The following is a 15,772-nucleotide window of genomic DNA, read 5'->3' as shown; positions in this document are numbered from 1 at the left end:
TTCCATTAGGTTCGAAAGGTCGATTACAACTTGGTAGGATGTTTGGTTCGGTTCCCGGGGCACTCTCGGGCGTTTTTTTCTTTGGGTTGGAAACCTTGTTTTTTGGGTTTATGGGATGACCGGGTCAAGATGGCCTATTTTGGGAATTCCGAGGGTGCGATTGGGTTCGTAGTATGTTTTTATAGAGGTTTGCATATTTGGTTTGTATCCGCGAAGTCTCGGATGAGTTTCGGGTTTTGGGTGGAACTTAGTGAAAAAATAGTTTTTTCTGATATCTGGTGGGCCGCATCTGTGGCCTCGGGTTCGCATCTACGGGGCTTAGTTTACAGATGCGAGGGTATGAGGTGTTAAGTATGGCCGCATCTGCGGACAATTCTCCGTAGATGAGAGGTCGCACCTGCGAAAAGGGGTCCGCATCTGCGAAATTGCTAGAAAATATGAACCTTAAATCCCCAATTTGAAGCCTTTTCTTTTCATTCATCAAAATTGATACTTAGAGGGTTTTGTGAGGCGATTTTGAGGAGCTTGGTGAGATTCTTCCTTTGGATAAGTTCCCTATCTTCATTTTATGGTTATGTTACCTTTAATTTTGGGAAATCATGTTAGAAACCATGTTCTAAGTTGGGGTTTTGGGTGACGAACCCTAAATTGATTTTTGAACTATTTTCTTCTAAATTGAGTTTTTGTTGGGAAATTTCTTAGTTTCTAGTCATTTAATAAATGGGTAATTAGACCTTAAGCTTAAATTCTCCTTTTTATTCAAGAATCTTGTTATGGAAATTGAGTTTTTTCTTCAAATTGGGGTTTTTGATTATTGATGAAATTAAGGCTCAATTGGGGTTAAAATTGCATGAAACTTGAGGTATTGACTACTTAGACTTTGGGTAACCTAATTTTTCCAATGAATTTCCTATTTTTCTTGTGTGGGCCCGGGGTCATTTTCGAAGTCGTTTTAGAAGTATTTCGATACGGGTGACCTTAGATTCGTGTACTAACATAGAGTACTAATTTGATAGACTTTGACCGTTCTGAGGCAATCCAAAAGGGAAAAGCTCAAATGGAGTAGTCAGTAGAACCTGTTCAGTTGTTGAGGTAGGTTACGACTTACCTTTGGTTACACTCCGATTAGCGAAGCATATGTAGGTGTTAGTTATTGATAGGGAAAGCATGATAGGCCTTTGGGCATAGTTGTGGTGTTAAATCCACTTATTTGGTATGATATGTGTTATGTGGGCTTGTCGCCATACTTGATATTCTGTGAATTGGACTGTATTTCTCTTGGTCTCTTGATATCTCACTTGCCATCTGGAAAAAGGAAGGATAATATTGATGGATTGAATTGATTCGCGTTCTATGTGAAGTATCTGTTGATTTACTGATATGTGATGTTATTGAGACTGATTTCATGCATGGCATTGCATTCCGTTCTTATCACTGATATGATTTGACCGTAGTCCTGAAATGATGATAAGTGAGAGAGTGTAACCTTCGAGGTCCTTACAGGAGAGTGTAAAAGAGAGATGAGAGCCGTGATCCGAGGTCTTTACCGGAGTGGGATGAGTGCTCCTGATCCGAAGTCATATACCGGAGTGAGAGAGAGTGTGTGTACATGGACTTCGCGGTTCCCCATGGGTCATGGCTATTGAGGCATTGCCCTTAGCATATGTGTACGGTGGAGAAGAGCCTATGTGGTAGCTCCTTGCATAGAGAAGGGCTTGTGTGGCAGCTCACTACAGTAGTATCGCATTACATTTACACACATATATCTGTTCTTGACTGTTGACTTGACAACTTATACTTATCATCTGATCTTATACTTGACATGTTTTATGACCTGTTCTTGACTGATTATCTGCTCTGCTTGTCTATTTCTTTCTATATATATGTGAACAAGTCGCTGTCGGCCTATGATACCTATGAGTACGTGTGTTTGTACTCATACTACACTTGTTGCACTTTTCTTGAGTGGAAAGTTTGTTGCTAGTTCGTCAACCCAACCTCGTGAGTGATCTGAGACCCTTGACCGGAGACTTCCAGGGAGAGCTACTTGTCTGATCTGTAGTCCAGAGGCTCCTCTTGCTTACCTGTCTTCTTTCTCATTCTGAGACAACATTATCTAGTTTATGAGACTGTATTTCCTCTATTAGACTATGTATTTGTTATTACTGGCTCTTGTACGATTTCAGACCATTCTTGGAGTTATGTGTATTTAGTATTTCCGCACTGTTTATATAAGTTAAGACTGAGAATCAAAATATAAATTATGGCATTAACACCCGACAAACTAGGTAGCAAAGCTAGACAAACCAGGTAGCAAAGCTAACTCACAGGTGTCACGACCCAAATTACGGAGCCGTGATGGCGCTAACTTCCCCAAGTCAGTAAGCCATCCACAACCCAAATAAAAAAAATTAAGTAAGGAATAATGCGGATTAAGCATACAAGTCCACTTTTTAAGTCATTAAAGCTGTATAGACATAAATTACAGAATAAGTAAATACATCCCCCAAGACTGGTGTCACTAGTACAAGAACTTGCTAAGATAAATAAGACCAAATTTGGGTGTGCAACCCGAATACTGTCTGGGAATGAAAAAGACAGAGAAATAATGTAGAAGGGGAATCCAGTACTACGAATCATTTTATGGCTCCCCAGAATCCTCCAATCAGCTCATCAACGGGCTGGATAGTCGTGAGGCCCACTCAAACTGGGGACGGAACTTACAAACAAAAAGGTGCAGCAAGTGTAGAGTGAGTACGGAAACAATGTGTACTCAGCATCATCATCGATTGACTCTATCTTAAAACAGAGACGAGGGTTGGACTTCTGAATACTACTTCCACACATAACTGCCGTTAGTTCACCATAATAATAATAATAATAATAATAATAATCACATAAGTCCCAATAATCAAAAGTTACAAGCCTAAATTACAGCGTCTAAGTCCTCAAGTCTGATTAAGCATCCAGTAATCAAATCAATAGAGTTCAATCGACAATTTCAAACAACATCTAAACAAGGAATACAAGAGATAATATGATATGCAAATGTTATGCAATGCAAGACCTTTCTATCTCCAGTACGCACACGTTCGAACATTAACGAATCGTGACCCATGGAAGACTCATGAGGTCCATATACTAACCCGTAATTATTAGATCTCTCAGATCACATCGGGCCTCAGCCAATTTAGTCTTCCAATCACAATACTTAGCCCCGTAGGCTCCAAATCATAATACTTAACCCTTAGTCTCACATTACTTGTCATCTATCCAATCTGTCTCAAAATACCATCATCACTCGGTCCGGAATCATTTCCCCTCTGACCTTTCACAAGTATCCTCAAATGCACAAGAGATACTATAATAAGCACGAACATGACATGCAAAAAAATAGGCAATCAAGCTAAGCACTGAAGACTCAATTTTTAGCTCTTATCCACTTTTAAACGAGTATTTCAAGAGTGATGAGAACATATAATCATAAACAAGATAGGTAATAAGCATAGAAGAAATAAATAAGCGACCTCATATCCCAACAACTAACACAAATCAATCTATGCTATCAGCTAATGCCCAAAGCATGGAATTCAGACCTGACTACCGACCCTGATGGCTGGGTCCCACCTCTACCATGAACTGAGGGGCAATCACACATAATATGGCCTGGTCGACCACATGAATAGCAAACATCTGAACCCAATCGGCATCGACCCCAATGCAACTTCCCACACTAGGAACATCGTGGTACGAGTGACCTTGCCTGACCCGAATCATATCTGAAATGAGACCCCGAAAAACCCTGACTCGGCCCGGAACGCGTAGATCTATTGAATCTCTGGCCTGAAAACCGTGGAGGCGCACTAGTCATAGAATAGCCTGAGTGCCTAGAAATCTACTGTCTGTGCCCACCTCTAAACTCACTCTTCAGACCTGAAGATCTGGCCCTCTTGCTATGACCCCTATCCTGCTCGCGTTCACTTCTCTGCTGTTGCAGACTTTCTACTAAGTTCTGAGCATGAGCCTGAATGCGTGCAATATCCATATTGTCCTGAAGGGACGCAGTCAAACACCTATCCATCAAATATGGCCCTAGGCCCTTCACAAATAGGTGCACTCGGTCACCCATAACCGCTACCATGGCTGAAGCATACCTAGCCAAAGAATTAAAGTGGAGACTATACTCTAGAGAACTCATGCTACCTTGCCTCAAATTCAAGAATTTATCGGTCCTAGCTCGCCGAACCTCTGGAGGTATATAATGTCGGAGGAAAGAATCAACAAACTCTTGTCATACCGAGGGAGGTGCATTGGATCCCCGTGAAGCCATCCAAACCGTGTACCATTGGACCGAGACATCTCTCAATCTATACGACGCTAACTCCACCGATTCAGTGTCCGAAGCATGTATCAATCGAAGCATCCTCAACATACCATCAATAAAATCCTGAGGGTCCTCATCCGTCTTTGATCCAAATAATTCCGGAGGGTTTAAGGTAACAAAGTCACGGGCCCTTGCACTAACAGCCCTATCACCCAGCCCTGTCCTCTGCCGCTGAGTCTAAGCAGCAACCAACTGAGCAAGCAAATGTATGGCCTCTTTTACATCTTGGCCTGAAGCATCCGGTGGAGGAGCTAGAGGTGTTGGAGCTGGGGCTGAGGCTCCCTCACGCTCCTCTAATATAGGTACTGAACGAGAGGACTGAGATTGAGGCGCACTCTGGGACTCACTTTCCTCTACTACCGGTGGCGGTGCTCTTTCAGCCCGCTTTTCTACCACCGTCTTGCCCTTTTGGGCTGCTGTAGCCTTTCTCTTTACAGGCATTTCTTAAATATACAACACACGGTTAAGAAACAAGAAGCTCTTATGTCATAGCTCTATCGCACGATTTTTATGAAGAAAGAAGGTCATTTATTCCTAAAATGCCCGCAGCTTCTTGTTTATAAGTGTGGCGCGCAACAGCCCCATAACCAAGACTCTACCAGACACGGCTCGTAGACACACCCTAGGACTGAACTGCTCTGATACCACTTTTGTCACGACCCGACTAGGGGCCGCGAAGAGCACCCGGTGCTAGCCCACCCGGGCACTCCTTATCGTACCTTTACACTTACATCTAGGTGAGCCACATATTTATACATACATTTCTATCCATAAATCGTCCTAGTCCCATTGGACAACAATACCTTTTATATCATCATTGACATTTATGCCCCTATCAATGTACATAAGCCGGCAAGGCTAACAAAATGAAATCCAAAATATAGGCCGACAAGGCCAGACATACCTAACCATATACACATGCCTACGAGCCTCTAAGGAGAGTATAACATATCATATAGGCGGGACAGGACCCCGCTATGCCCATAATTATGTACACAAAAGAATAAGTACCCAAAAGCTATAGCTCCGAATGAAGTGGAGCTCTGCTATGTAGTTCCTGAGAATGTAGCTATGGATCAAGTCTGTCTTCCTGTGCACCTGCGGGCATGACGCAGTGTCCACAAAAAAAAGGACGTTAGTACGAAGAATGTACTGAGTATGTAAAGCATGATCAATATCAACATAGAAGCATAATGGACAACATAAGAAATAACATAGGATGGGAGATAGTAATATCATCGTCATAAGGACTTACTTGCCTTTCATAGGAACTTTCCATTTCTAAAGCGTATTTGTATACATACATCCATACCCGTATTCGTTTCACATTTGTACTCGCATTCGTATACATACCCTTAGGCACATTCATATCGTGTACATAGTCTCATTCATAATCGTATCATATTCGTATTCATACTTGTATCTATCTCATATAAATAATTATATCATATACATAGCATTTTCATAGCATACCCGACAATGAAGGATCGATGTTTCATACATACTTGGCCAACCAAGGCTCAAGGTTACACATACCTGGCCCTACCAAGGCTTAAGGGTCACATCTTCATTCATATACATTTGCTCATCCCATGTTCTCAACATCATTTATAACCTATTTATATCACAACACATCAAGAATCATAACTCAATTCAAACTATTACTCAAAATGGCACTATTCCACATTCATGACCCATTTTTTTATATCCTTCTACAATCAGAGTATTTCAACTCTCAAATACCTTAAACAACATAGATATACCATAAATCTTACCTTAGATGTGGTAGGAACAAGCCTTTGTTGACAATACTCTACTTGAGCAAAAACCCTAGTTCATCTCCAATGAGATTCCTTGACTTGAATGATCTTTAATGGGTTTTCTTACACTTGATTCACTTGATTTATGTTGTTGATCACTAATAACCCTTGAATTCTTGTGGAATAAATGTAGAGAGATATTTTAGAGAGAAGGGGTGTGATATGAAAGTGAAATGAAATAAGACTTGGTCCCTTTATTTAATGAACCATTTCAGTCCCGACCGTATATACGGACCAACATACGGTCCGTACAAATTATACGGGCCGTATGTTTGGCCGTATATTTGGTCCAGGAAGTTATGCCATTTTGGGTTGATTATATGGTCCCAAACATACGGACCGTATAATTTATACGGCCAGTATGTTTGGCCGTATAATCCCCAGTGATTCCGAAGCTCGTTTCGTCGACTCGTTTGATCTCCAATCCTTGTGGAACCTTCTTAACACTTGTTCAACACCTCAATACCAATCTAAGGGACGTTATCGCTCTTCTCCAAGACATCATTAAAGCCTCGTTAACTCGTTACTCGTAATTCCTCTCCGATACCTATCGTATGCCTTGCCTTCTCTTGACAATCTCGTCTAACATCGGATGTCTTTGAAATCTTACTTAGGGTCGCCCAAAGGTCATTTCTTACTCATTGAAGTACCGTATACTCGTACTCTTCACTAGTCTATTCACTTGTGCATCAGCGGAAGATTTTTCGAGGTGTAACAACAACAACACAAATCTGAATATCATCAAAAATTAACTAACAAACAAACAGAAGAACTAAAAACCGGAAAAAAGAAAGCACTGTCACAACCTAATAAGCGAGTCATGATGGCACCCACACTATCCCCCTAGTGGCCAAATCATCCCCTTAATCACATTCACTTCAAATAAAGACAAGCGAAATTAAAGCTGCAATTATAATAAGAGTCATAACAAATATATATATAAGTAAGTGCGGAAGGACTAAAACAACTACAACCCTAAAACTTGGTCTAAACTCGTACAAAAGCTTCTAATACTAGTACAATATCTGAAATGCTGGAATACATGTCTCAAAATACATAAATAGAAAATGTCTGTGAAACCTATATATATATATATAAGTAAGTGCGGAAGGACTAAAACAACTACAACCCTAAAACTTGGTCTAAACTCGTACAAAAGCTTCTAATACTAGTACAATATCTGAAATGCTGGAATACATGTCTCAAAATACATAAATAGAAAATGTCTGTGAAACCAAAAATAGACAGATAATTAATGGAAGGGATCCAGGGCTGCAGATCCAGCAAGTGGCTCACCCTAAGATCTCCTGATGGAAGGCCTCAGATCAGTCTCGAAGTCATTAACTGGATCCTCGATCAAACTCTCAATAGAAAGAGCACCAAAAGCAGTATGAGTACAACACTAGTACTCGTAGGCATCATACGCCGACAACGATTAGATAACGCTTATAAGACGAAGAAATCAACAAGTAAACAGATAAGGAAATCAAGTACAGTCACGAAAGCATACTTTAAGTATAAGTTCAGAATGAGTATATCAAACGCCAAGTAAGCATTCATGAGTAAATGAATGAATTTAATGCAATGCAATGCAGTGCAGTGCCACAGGCCAACTCTCCACTATCGTACACACATGCTAACGGCTAAGCCTCAAAGTCATGAACCATGGGGGACTCGCGAAGTCCATGTACCAAATGCCACACAGACTATCATTCTTACCAATTGCCACACAGGCTATCATTCTTTTCAATTGCCAAGCAGGCTATCATTCTTATCAATTGCCACACAGATTATCATTCTTATCAATTGCCCCACATGCTATCATTTTTTTCAATTGCCACACAGGCTATCACCACTTTCTCACCATCGTAACTAGTCATGTATGTAAATGGATGGTATGTCAATGCATGGAATCAAATATCAACAACATCGCAAAATCATGAAACCAATAGATGCATGTCATGAATGCTGAACACAACTCAAGTCGTTAATATAAACCTCCCCTTTTCATGAGATAAGTGAGATATCAAGTGATAAGGTAAATCGATCAACAATCACAACATATTAGCAAACATGGCGACAAGCCCACATAACACATCCAAACTAAGCCAGTGGATTTATCACCACAACCATACCCGAAGGCCTCTCATTTTTTCCTCATTAATATTTACCAACTACATACAATTCTTCAATCGAAGTCTAACAAGGGTAAGCCATAACCTACCTCGAAGGCCGAGCGGGAGTCACGAACAATCAAGCTAACGCCTTCCCCTTGCGGAGAGCTTCAGAACGATAAAAGTCTATCAAATAAGTACTCTACGTTAGTATACGAATCTAAGGATACCCATATTGCTATACTTCTAATTTGAACTCTAAATTGACCTTAAAAATGACCCGGGCACACAAGGGCAAAACTGAAATTTTAATTGAAAAATGGTTTACCCAAAGCCTTACTAGTCTAAATCCAAAAAACCCCATTTAAAAAGCCATCAAATTGATCTTCAATTTCAAGAAAAATCCTCTCTTAGGATTTAGGGCTAAAATCCTCAATTTCGCAAACCCAACATAATTACAAGGTTAAATAAATAATTAGACTAGTGGAAAATACAAATTTGGAGCTTAGAATCTTACCCCCAAGAAGAATTGAAGCCTAAAACACCTGAAATCGCCTCCACAAGAGCTCTCAACCCAAAATATGAATTCATGAAATCTAGGTCATTTTTTGAAAATGAAAAGGGGTTTCATCTCTGTTATTTCCACTTCAGCGGACCTTTCCTCTCAGGTGTTGGCTCGCACTTGTGGAGAAAAGGCCACAGATGCGATCGTTACTTAAAGTACAAAATGCACAGGTGCGGGGAAGAGTTCGCAGTTGCGGCCCTCCCCAAACTCACGTTTTCTCGCACCTACGGACCAAACCCCGCAAGTGCGGTCACACCAGCATCAGAAAATTCTGGTTTTCACTAAGTCCGGTCCAACACCCAAGACTTATTCAGAACCCTATGAACCAACCAAACACGCTAACTCATCAGAAATCACGCTACGAAGTCACTCGAGCACTTGGATTTCCCAAAAGAGGTTACATTGACCCGGTGTTGATCCAAGTCAACTCCAACCAACCAAAACCAACATTTCCAACCAACAACCCAAAACCCAAACGGACGCCTCGAGACCCGAACCAAAGGCTCAACTAAGTCAAAAATAACCTTCCGGACCTAATAGAACTATCAGAATTCGATTTCGGATGCAATTTCCCAAAAGTCAACTATTGGTCAACTCTTTCTCACTTATTCAACTTAGAATACTCTAAAATCGTCAAAACCAAACAAGACTCGCCCGATAGCCTCGGGAACCGCGCCACCCATCCCTGTAAGTCATAAATACAAAAAAGAGACTGCGGAAAAAGTATTTTGAGAAAAAAGAGTAAAATGTCTAAAACGACCAAACGGATCGTTACAAGCACAAACATTAACACTAGAACAAAATATAGTAAAAAGAGTAAAGAATATGATAAAGGAGAATGAAGCTTACTTTTGCATGGAGGGAGTAGTAAAATAAGAACGATCTAAGTTAGTAAGTACGTATTGAAACCATTAAGGAATAACAAAGTTAATACACCTATAATTTATCTGGTTTTTTTTTTTTTTTGTTGGTGTAAGAATTGAAGAACCATTATGATTCTTCTAGTTAAATGTTATTAAAGTTTAAAGGCATCTCTCATATAATCAACTAATTTAGCGGGTCGGATTTAGAATGAATTGGATCTAATAAATTTAAATATTGATTTTAATGTTTTAATATTTTAATATTTTTTTCTAAAAATTTATAACTGTCAGTTATTAAATAGGTATGAAAAATTACATAATGACCATAGAAATCAATTGAGCAAAATTGAGTGACTTTTAAAGATAAAATAAAATTGAGTGAATATAATAATCGATTTGCATGGCTATCCAGATTATAACTCTGAATTTTAACCACAGCTAATTAACAGAATCATAATTTGTTAATTCTAACACTTTAAAAGTACCCACAGTTCATTTTCTCGAGAAGCTTCTCCTCATCTATTAAATTTCTCGATCATTCCCGTTTAGAAAAGAGAAAAAGAGAGAAAAAGAAGGCAAGAAGAGAGTGGTCGAACGTGTCCAAAGACGCTCAAAAACGTCTAGCAAGTGCGAACGTGTCACAACATGCAAAGTTACGTGTACCTTTCCGTAATTCAGCCTCTCCATTTCCCATGCCATATAAATTTCCACAACTAGATAGAGCTGAAAGTCCCAAGTAGTGAAAACTAGATAGGTAAATCAAGAAGAAAAAGATGGCTCAGATGACAATAGACCAACTAGGCGAGAAAGTGGGGGATTTTGGGCTGTTAAGTGGTCACAGGATTCCTGCTATTGGTTTGGGCACTTGGAGAGCTCATAATGCCAGGGACGATGTTTTTACTGCTATTGTTAAGGTACTTGCTCTCTGCTCTTATTCTTTTTGGTTTTCTTGATTTATGCTGGGTACAAGGATTGTTTCTCTGAAATCATTTATCATGTGTAGTGATGGTACTTACAATTTCATTTTGTATGGTATAGATGTATTGTATTGTGTTGTTGGAGTAATGTTGATTGGGTTGACTGTATTGTTTGTAGTCATTTAATAACAATTTTCTTGTTTGATTCGACTGAACTGTACCACATCTGATAATTTTACTAAAAGATTTATTAATAATTCAAAACTAAATATGATAGGACAATCAATTCAAACTCTTTTTAAAAACATAAAAGAAAAAAATGAGTAAGCACTTATTTATACTCCTCTGTTTCATTTATGTTTTTTAGTGTGTGTTTGGTATGATGGAAAATGTTTTCTTGGAAAACAAATGAGTTTCTTACCTATTGTTTGGTAAGTAAATTTAAAAATACTGCATTTATATCTGATCTAGCAACACTATGGGGGTGGGATGAGGTGGGAGTGGGGGTTCGGGGTGGCGGGGTAGGATAGTCAAGGTATGGGGTGGGGGCGGGGTGGGTGGGGAGGAGATAATAATTGGAATTTCATTAGGGAACTTGGTTTCCTAGAAGTCATTTTTGTCATTTTTAAGGAATTTTTTTTTTGAAAGAAAATGTTTTCCAAAACATTTTGTCCTACCAAAAATGATCGGTAAACATATTCCGGAAAATGTTTTCCTCCCTAGCAAAACCACACCATTTGTTTGACTAAAGATGAAGTTTAAGAAAGTTTGAAAGATTCTTGAATTTTGTGCTTTTAAATGAAAGATGTATGTATACCAAAATACTCTTCTAACTTGTGGTCTTAAACGTATGTGATAGTGTGATTTTAGGAATTAAGGAGTTCCTAAATATTTCGAAACATTAGATTCTGTATTGAGAGAGTACTATGAGATAAGGGGTATTTTTTATTTTCTCTTATCTATCTGGTTCAGTTCAGCATCACAAACTTAATATTTATGTTAAGACACCTAAACTGAAACAGGGGAGTACTAGTTTTATATAAAAACATAAATTTTACTCCCTGCAAGAAATTAGGGTTAATGTGTTTGGAGTTTGGAGTGTGTAAAGCTAAAGTTTTAGTTGTTAGACACAACATGCTTTTATCTATTTAAATTATGTCAAATATTTATTTAATTATGTCTATATATTTATTTAAAATTATGTCTATAACATAATGTTAGAATTATCTCTGAACTCTTTAAACTATACATATGTTAGGACAGTTACAGCCACTGAATATTTCCTTGGATGCAATCTTTATTATTTTGGGTAGTTGGTCCGCTTGTTTAATTCAGGGCGTTTATGATCCATTGACATTTTTTAAGTGATTGCTAGTGTCCCACACCATGCTTTTGTGGGTTCATGTGTGGAGTTAACCCAGAATTCCAATATGTGGATTGATAGTATGTTTTGTGTCACTTTGATATATGGGCCATCTATTCCGTTCCTTAAATTTTTAGTGGTTTCATTTGGCATCATCATAGTGGAGTGTCTGGCATCATCATAGTGGAGTGTCTCAGTTTAACTGGCCATAATTGAAAATTTCATAAGATGTTCCCGAGAACCTGTTCTTTGAAAGAAAAAACATGGTCTAGGATCTCTCAGATAATTGGTTTATGAGGGGAAAAAAAAAAGGCATAAAGCTACTTCCAGAGGAACGGTTCTCAGGTGGTAATCTAAATATAACTTGATTAGCAAATTTGATGATCATGGAAACTTTTTTTTAATGAGAATGCGCTGACTGGCGCTGCAGGCTGGCTACAGGCATGTCGACACAGCGGCAGAGTACGGAGTTCAAGATGAGGTTCTTTTCATATGTGATTTCTCTTTTAAGTTGTTGATCTATATCCAAGTAATATTTTTCTCTACAAGTTGCTTAGCATGCAGGCAGAAGCACATAGAAAAAGAGGCCTACAAATGCTTCTTATGATTCATGAACAAGGATGGATGGAGTATTGCTGCTGGGTTCATCTGACCCCAGTATATTTTAGTCGAAAAATAAATTTGTGTGTAAAAAGTGCTAAAATGGCAACAAATAGTAGGCCTGAACCCATAATTCTAGAAATACAATGTGTTCAATGTTAAAAACCTTAAAACTCATAGAGCTTAAATTAAATTCTGGATCTGCCTGCAGTAAGGTCCTACACATAGTTTAGAATGTTGCAGAACTGAAGTTTCCAAAACCGACATGCAAGTACGAAATTTTATCAGCTTAAACAGATGTTTAACAGTCTTATTTGTCATTAACAATTACATCTTTTTTGTTCTTATAGGTTGGTCATGGAATCCAGGCGGCTATACAGGCAGGACTTGAGAGATCAGCTTTGTTTGTGACATCTAAACTATGGTATTAAAGAAACTATGCTAACTTATTTAGCATCCCTAGTAATATTTTACATTCAATGTGCATTTAAACAAATTATATATGGATATAAGGAGATTTTATTGGTTGTTCTAGGTGTACTGATTTATCACCAGAGAGAGTTCGACCCGCATTGATGAAGACACTCAATGAACTGCAACAGGATTATCTTGATCTCTACCTGGTACTTCACAATCCCGTCTTTCTGTGGTATTTTGTTGTAGTCTTGAAATCTAATTAAGGAATCTGAACATATTATGTTGAAGATCCATTGGCCCTTCCGTCTAAAGGATGGAGCGAGCAGACCTCCCAAAGGAGGGGAGGTGTCTGACTTTGACTATGAAGGCGTTTGGAGAGAAATGGAGAAGTTAGTGACAGACAAACTAGTACGAGATATTGGAGTATGTAATTTCACAGTCAGAAAACTTAATAAGCTCTTAGATATTGCCCAGATAGTGCCTTCTGTATGCCAGGTTAGTTAGATATTCTTGTATTTCACTTAATGGTCCTCTTTCTTTTTCTTTGTATTTATGGTGATCTTTCGTGCTCAGATGGAGATGCACCCTGGATGGAGAAATGAAAAGATGTTGGAGGCTTGCAAGAAGAATAAAATCCACGTCACAGTAAGTAACTGAAGCTCTGTGCATGACATATATTTACAGTGTAAAGAGGATCGATATTGGACCTAAGTTATGTTCCTTTTGTAGAATAAAGTTTTGAAGTAAAAGAAATTACACATGATTTGGTAGCTAACAAGCTTAAGTGTAATGGACTAGAAACGTCATACTTTACCTCTGTACTTGTATATCTAATCTTGAACCCCTAATAATCTTGTTTATTTATAATTTCGCTTGAGCCTACAACAGGCCAATGGTATATAAAGCTGGTGGAATGAGCCATTCTACATGTACCTTTTGTCATCTGTTATGTTTCATGGAGCATAAAATTAGAGGTGAATTTAGAATTTATACTTTGATGAGTTCAACATTTAAGGTCTTCTTATTGATTTTATTGCACTTCTCAATTGTACGTTCAGAATATACTAGTTTTTCATGCATATTTATGCTACGTCCTGAAGTTATTGAGTCAGTTTAACCCAATAAACAAGGTTGCATCCGCCAATATTGGTGCCACTTAATGCATTTCCATTAACTATCGATGTATGTCAGGCATATTCACCTCTAGGTTCACGAGAAGTTGATCTTGTCCATCATCCGGTAGTGGAGAGGGTAGCAGGAAAGCTAAATAAAACCCCAGGGCAGGTGCTTGTGAGGTGGGCTTTACAAAGAGGAACAAGTACAATTCCTAAATCCGATCATTCTGAAAGAATCAAAGAGAACATTAAAGTGTTCTCATGGGAAATTCCAGAGCTAGATTTCAAAGCTATCTCTGATATCCCAGATCAGGTAGTTTTCTCGTCATTTACTCTTTCCATCCCAATTTATTTCAATTTATGTGATGGTGCTTGACTGGACATAATGTTTGAGGAAAAAAGATAACTTTTTGAAACTTATTAAAAAATAAGCCTTAAAGAAATATGTGGCTATAAATCATTTCATAGAAGTAAAATGAAAAATGTGAAGTTAAATTGTTACTAAATATAGAAAGTTAATTCTTTTTTGAACCGACTGGTAGATTTTAAGCATCATACTACAATGTTGCCTGTTGGTTTCACTTGTATCAAGTGTTGAATTTTGAGGAAAGTTATATGTCAATGCACTGTTAATTTACCATGTAGTTATTGAATTTTACATTTACAGTAGAAGTTACAAAATTATTTGTTGTCACATTTAAGTAATTGAATTTGACCTACTATAACACTACTCACTATAAGAAGAAAACTTATCCGTCAAGTTGAATTCACTATTGTAGTGGATGATATTTGTGACTTCTCTAGTATAGTCAAAAATAGTTTTTTGACTTTACTAATATAATGGTTAAAATCCAGTGACATTGTGACTAAATTAGCATGGACTTAGTTATGGCGGGTAAAGGTTGATTGTAATGTTACAAAAAAGTAGTTATTTTTATGAAAGTAATGCTGTAGACTTGTAGTGTGTAGTGTGTAAATTTCCATGATGGAAATATGGCAAAAGAGAGTTTTGTGAACTTAATGATATATTGGATAAAGTTTGGTGACCATACGTGAACCTTGATGGAAAAAATGCAGGATTTATCTAAGTTACTATTCTTTGTTTGTGCAGATGCGAGTACTAGATGGGGAAGAGTCGTTCGTGAACAAGACTGATGGGCCTTTCAGAAGCGTTGCAGATATTTGGGACCACGAAGTCTGAGTTTTCCTTTAGTTTACAACTGCGTTCTTGTAATATATATAATATTTCTCCCTCTAATAAATTATTGAGTCCTCTTTTGTTGAAGAAACTGGTGCTCTTTATTGGGACCATGTTTGAAAGGAAGTAGAGTTGTAATTGAAGTTTTTGTAATTGACTAGATGGCCTATGTATGTTTATATATATATATATATATATATATATATATATATATATATATATATATATATATATATATATATATATATATATATATATATATTATGTTTAAAATACGATTAATATAACATTGTAGTTTGTGTTTCCTATTTAAAATTTTATTATATTCGTGTTTGCTACGAAAATTTATTAATACTTTTTAAAAGAGAAGACTTGTTTAAAAGAAAATTATTTTTCTCTCTTTGAGAGAAAACAAT

The 15,772-nt window shown here is 37.8% G+C and overlaps 1 protein-coding gene across 2 annotated transcripts; it reads left to right on the top strand.

The window, feature by feature from the left end:
* The first annotated feature begins 10,351 nt into the window (after window positions 1-10,351).
* Window positions 10,352-15,499, top strand: LOC132631146 (aldose reductase-like). Of its 2 annotated transcripts, XM_060346744.1 has the most exons (8): window positions 10,359-10,660; window positions 12,457-12,507; window positions 12,977-13,050; window positions 13,162-13,249; window positions 13,332-13,538; window positions 13,617-13,688; window positions 14,235-14,471; window positions 15,270-15,499. In XM_060346744.1, exons 1-8 carry the CDS (start codon window positions 10,520-10,522, stop codon window positions 15,357-15,359), a joined length of 960 nt encoding a protein of 319 aa, XP_060202727.1. In that variant the 5' UTR covers window positions 10,359-10,519; the 3' UTR covers window positions 15,360-15,499. The 2 variants fall into 2 exon arrangements, with proteins under 2 accessions (XP_060202728.1, XP_060202727.1); XM_060346745.1 differs by lacking the exon at window positions 12,457-12,507 and having other exon boundaries at window positions 10,352-10,660.
* The last annotated feature ends 273 nt before the right edge of the window (window positions 15,500-15,772 follow it).

The sequence above is a fragment of the Lycium barbarum genome, chromosome 3, assembly GCF_019175385.1.
Source record: "Lycium barbarum isolate Lr01 chromosome 3, ASM1917538v2, whole genome shotgun sequence".
Classification (NCBI taxonomy): domain Eukaryota; kingdom Viridiplantae; phylum Streptophyta; class Magnoliopsida; order Solanales; family Solanaceae; genus Lycium; species Lycium barbarum.
This window is presented reverse-complemented; position numbering and strand designations above follow the sequence as displayed.

Excerpts from the sequence above, each read along its gene's own strand:
- LOC132631146 (XM_060346744.1), top strand. The coding sequence starts at position 10,520 with ATGGCTCAGATGACAATAGACCAACTAGGCGAGAAAGTGGGGGATTTT. Across the intron at positions 13,051-13,161 it reads TTTGTGACATCTAAACTATG|GTGTACTGATTTATCACCAG; the intron begins GTATTAAAGAAA and ends TGGTTGTTCTAG. Across the intron at positions 13,250-13,331 it reads ATTATCTTGATCTCTACCTG|ATCCATTGGCCCTTCCGTCT; the intron begins GTACTTCACAAT and ends ATTATGTTGAAG.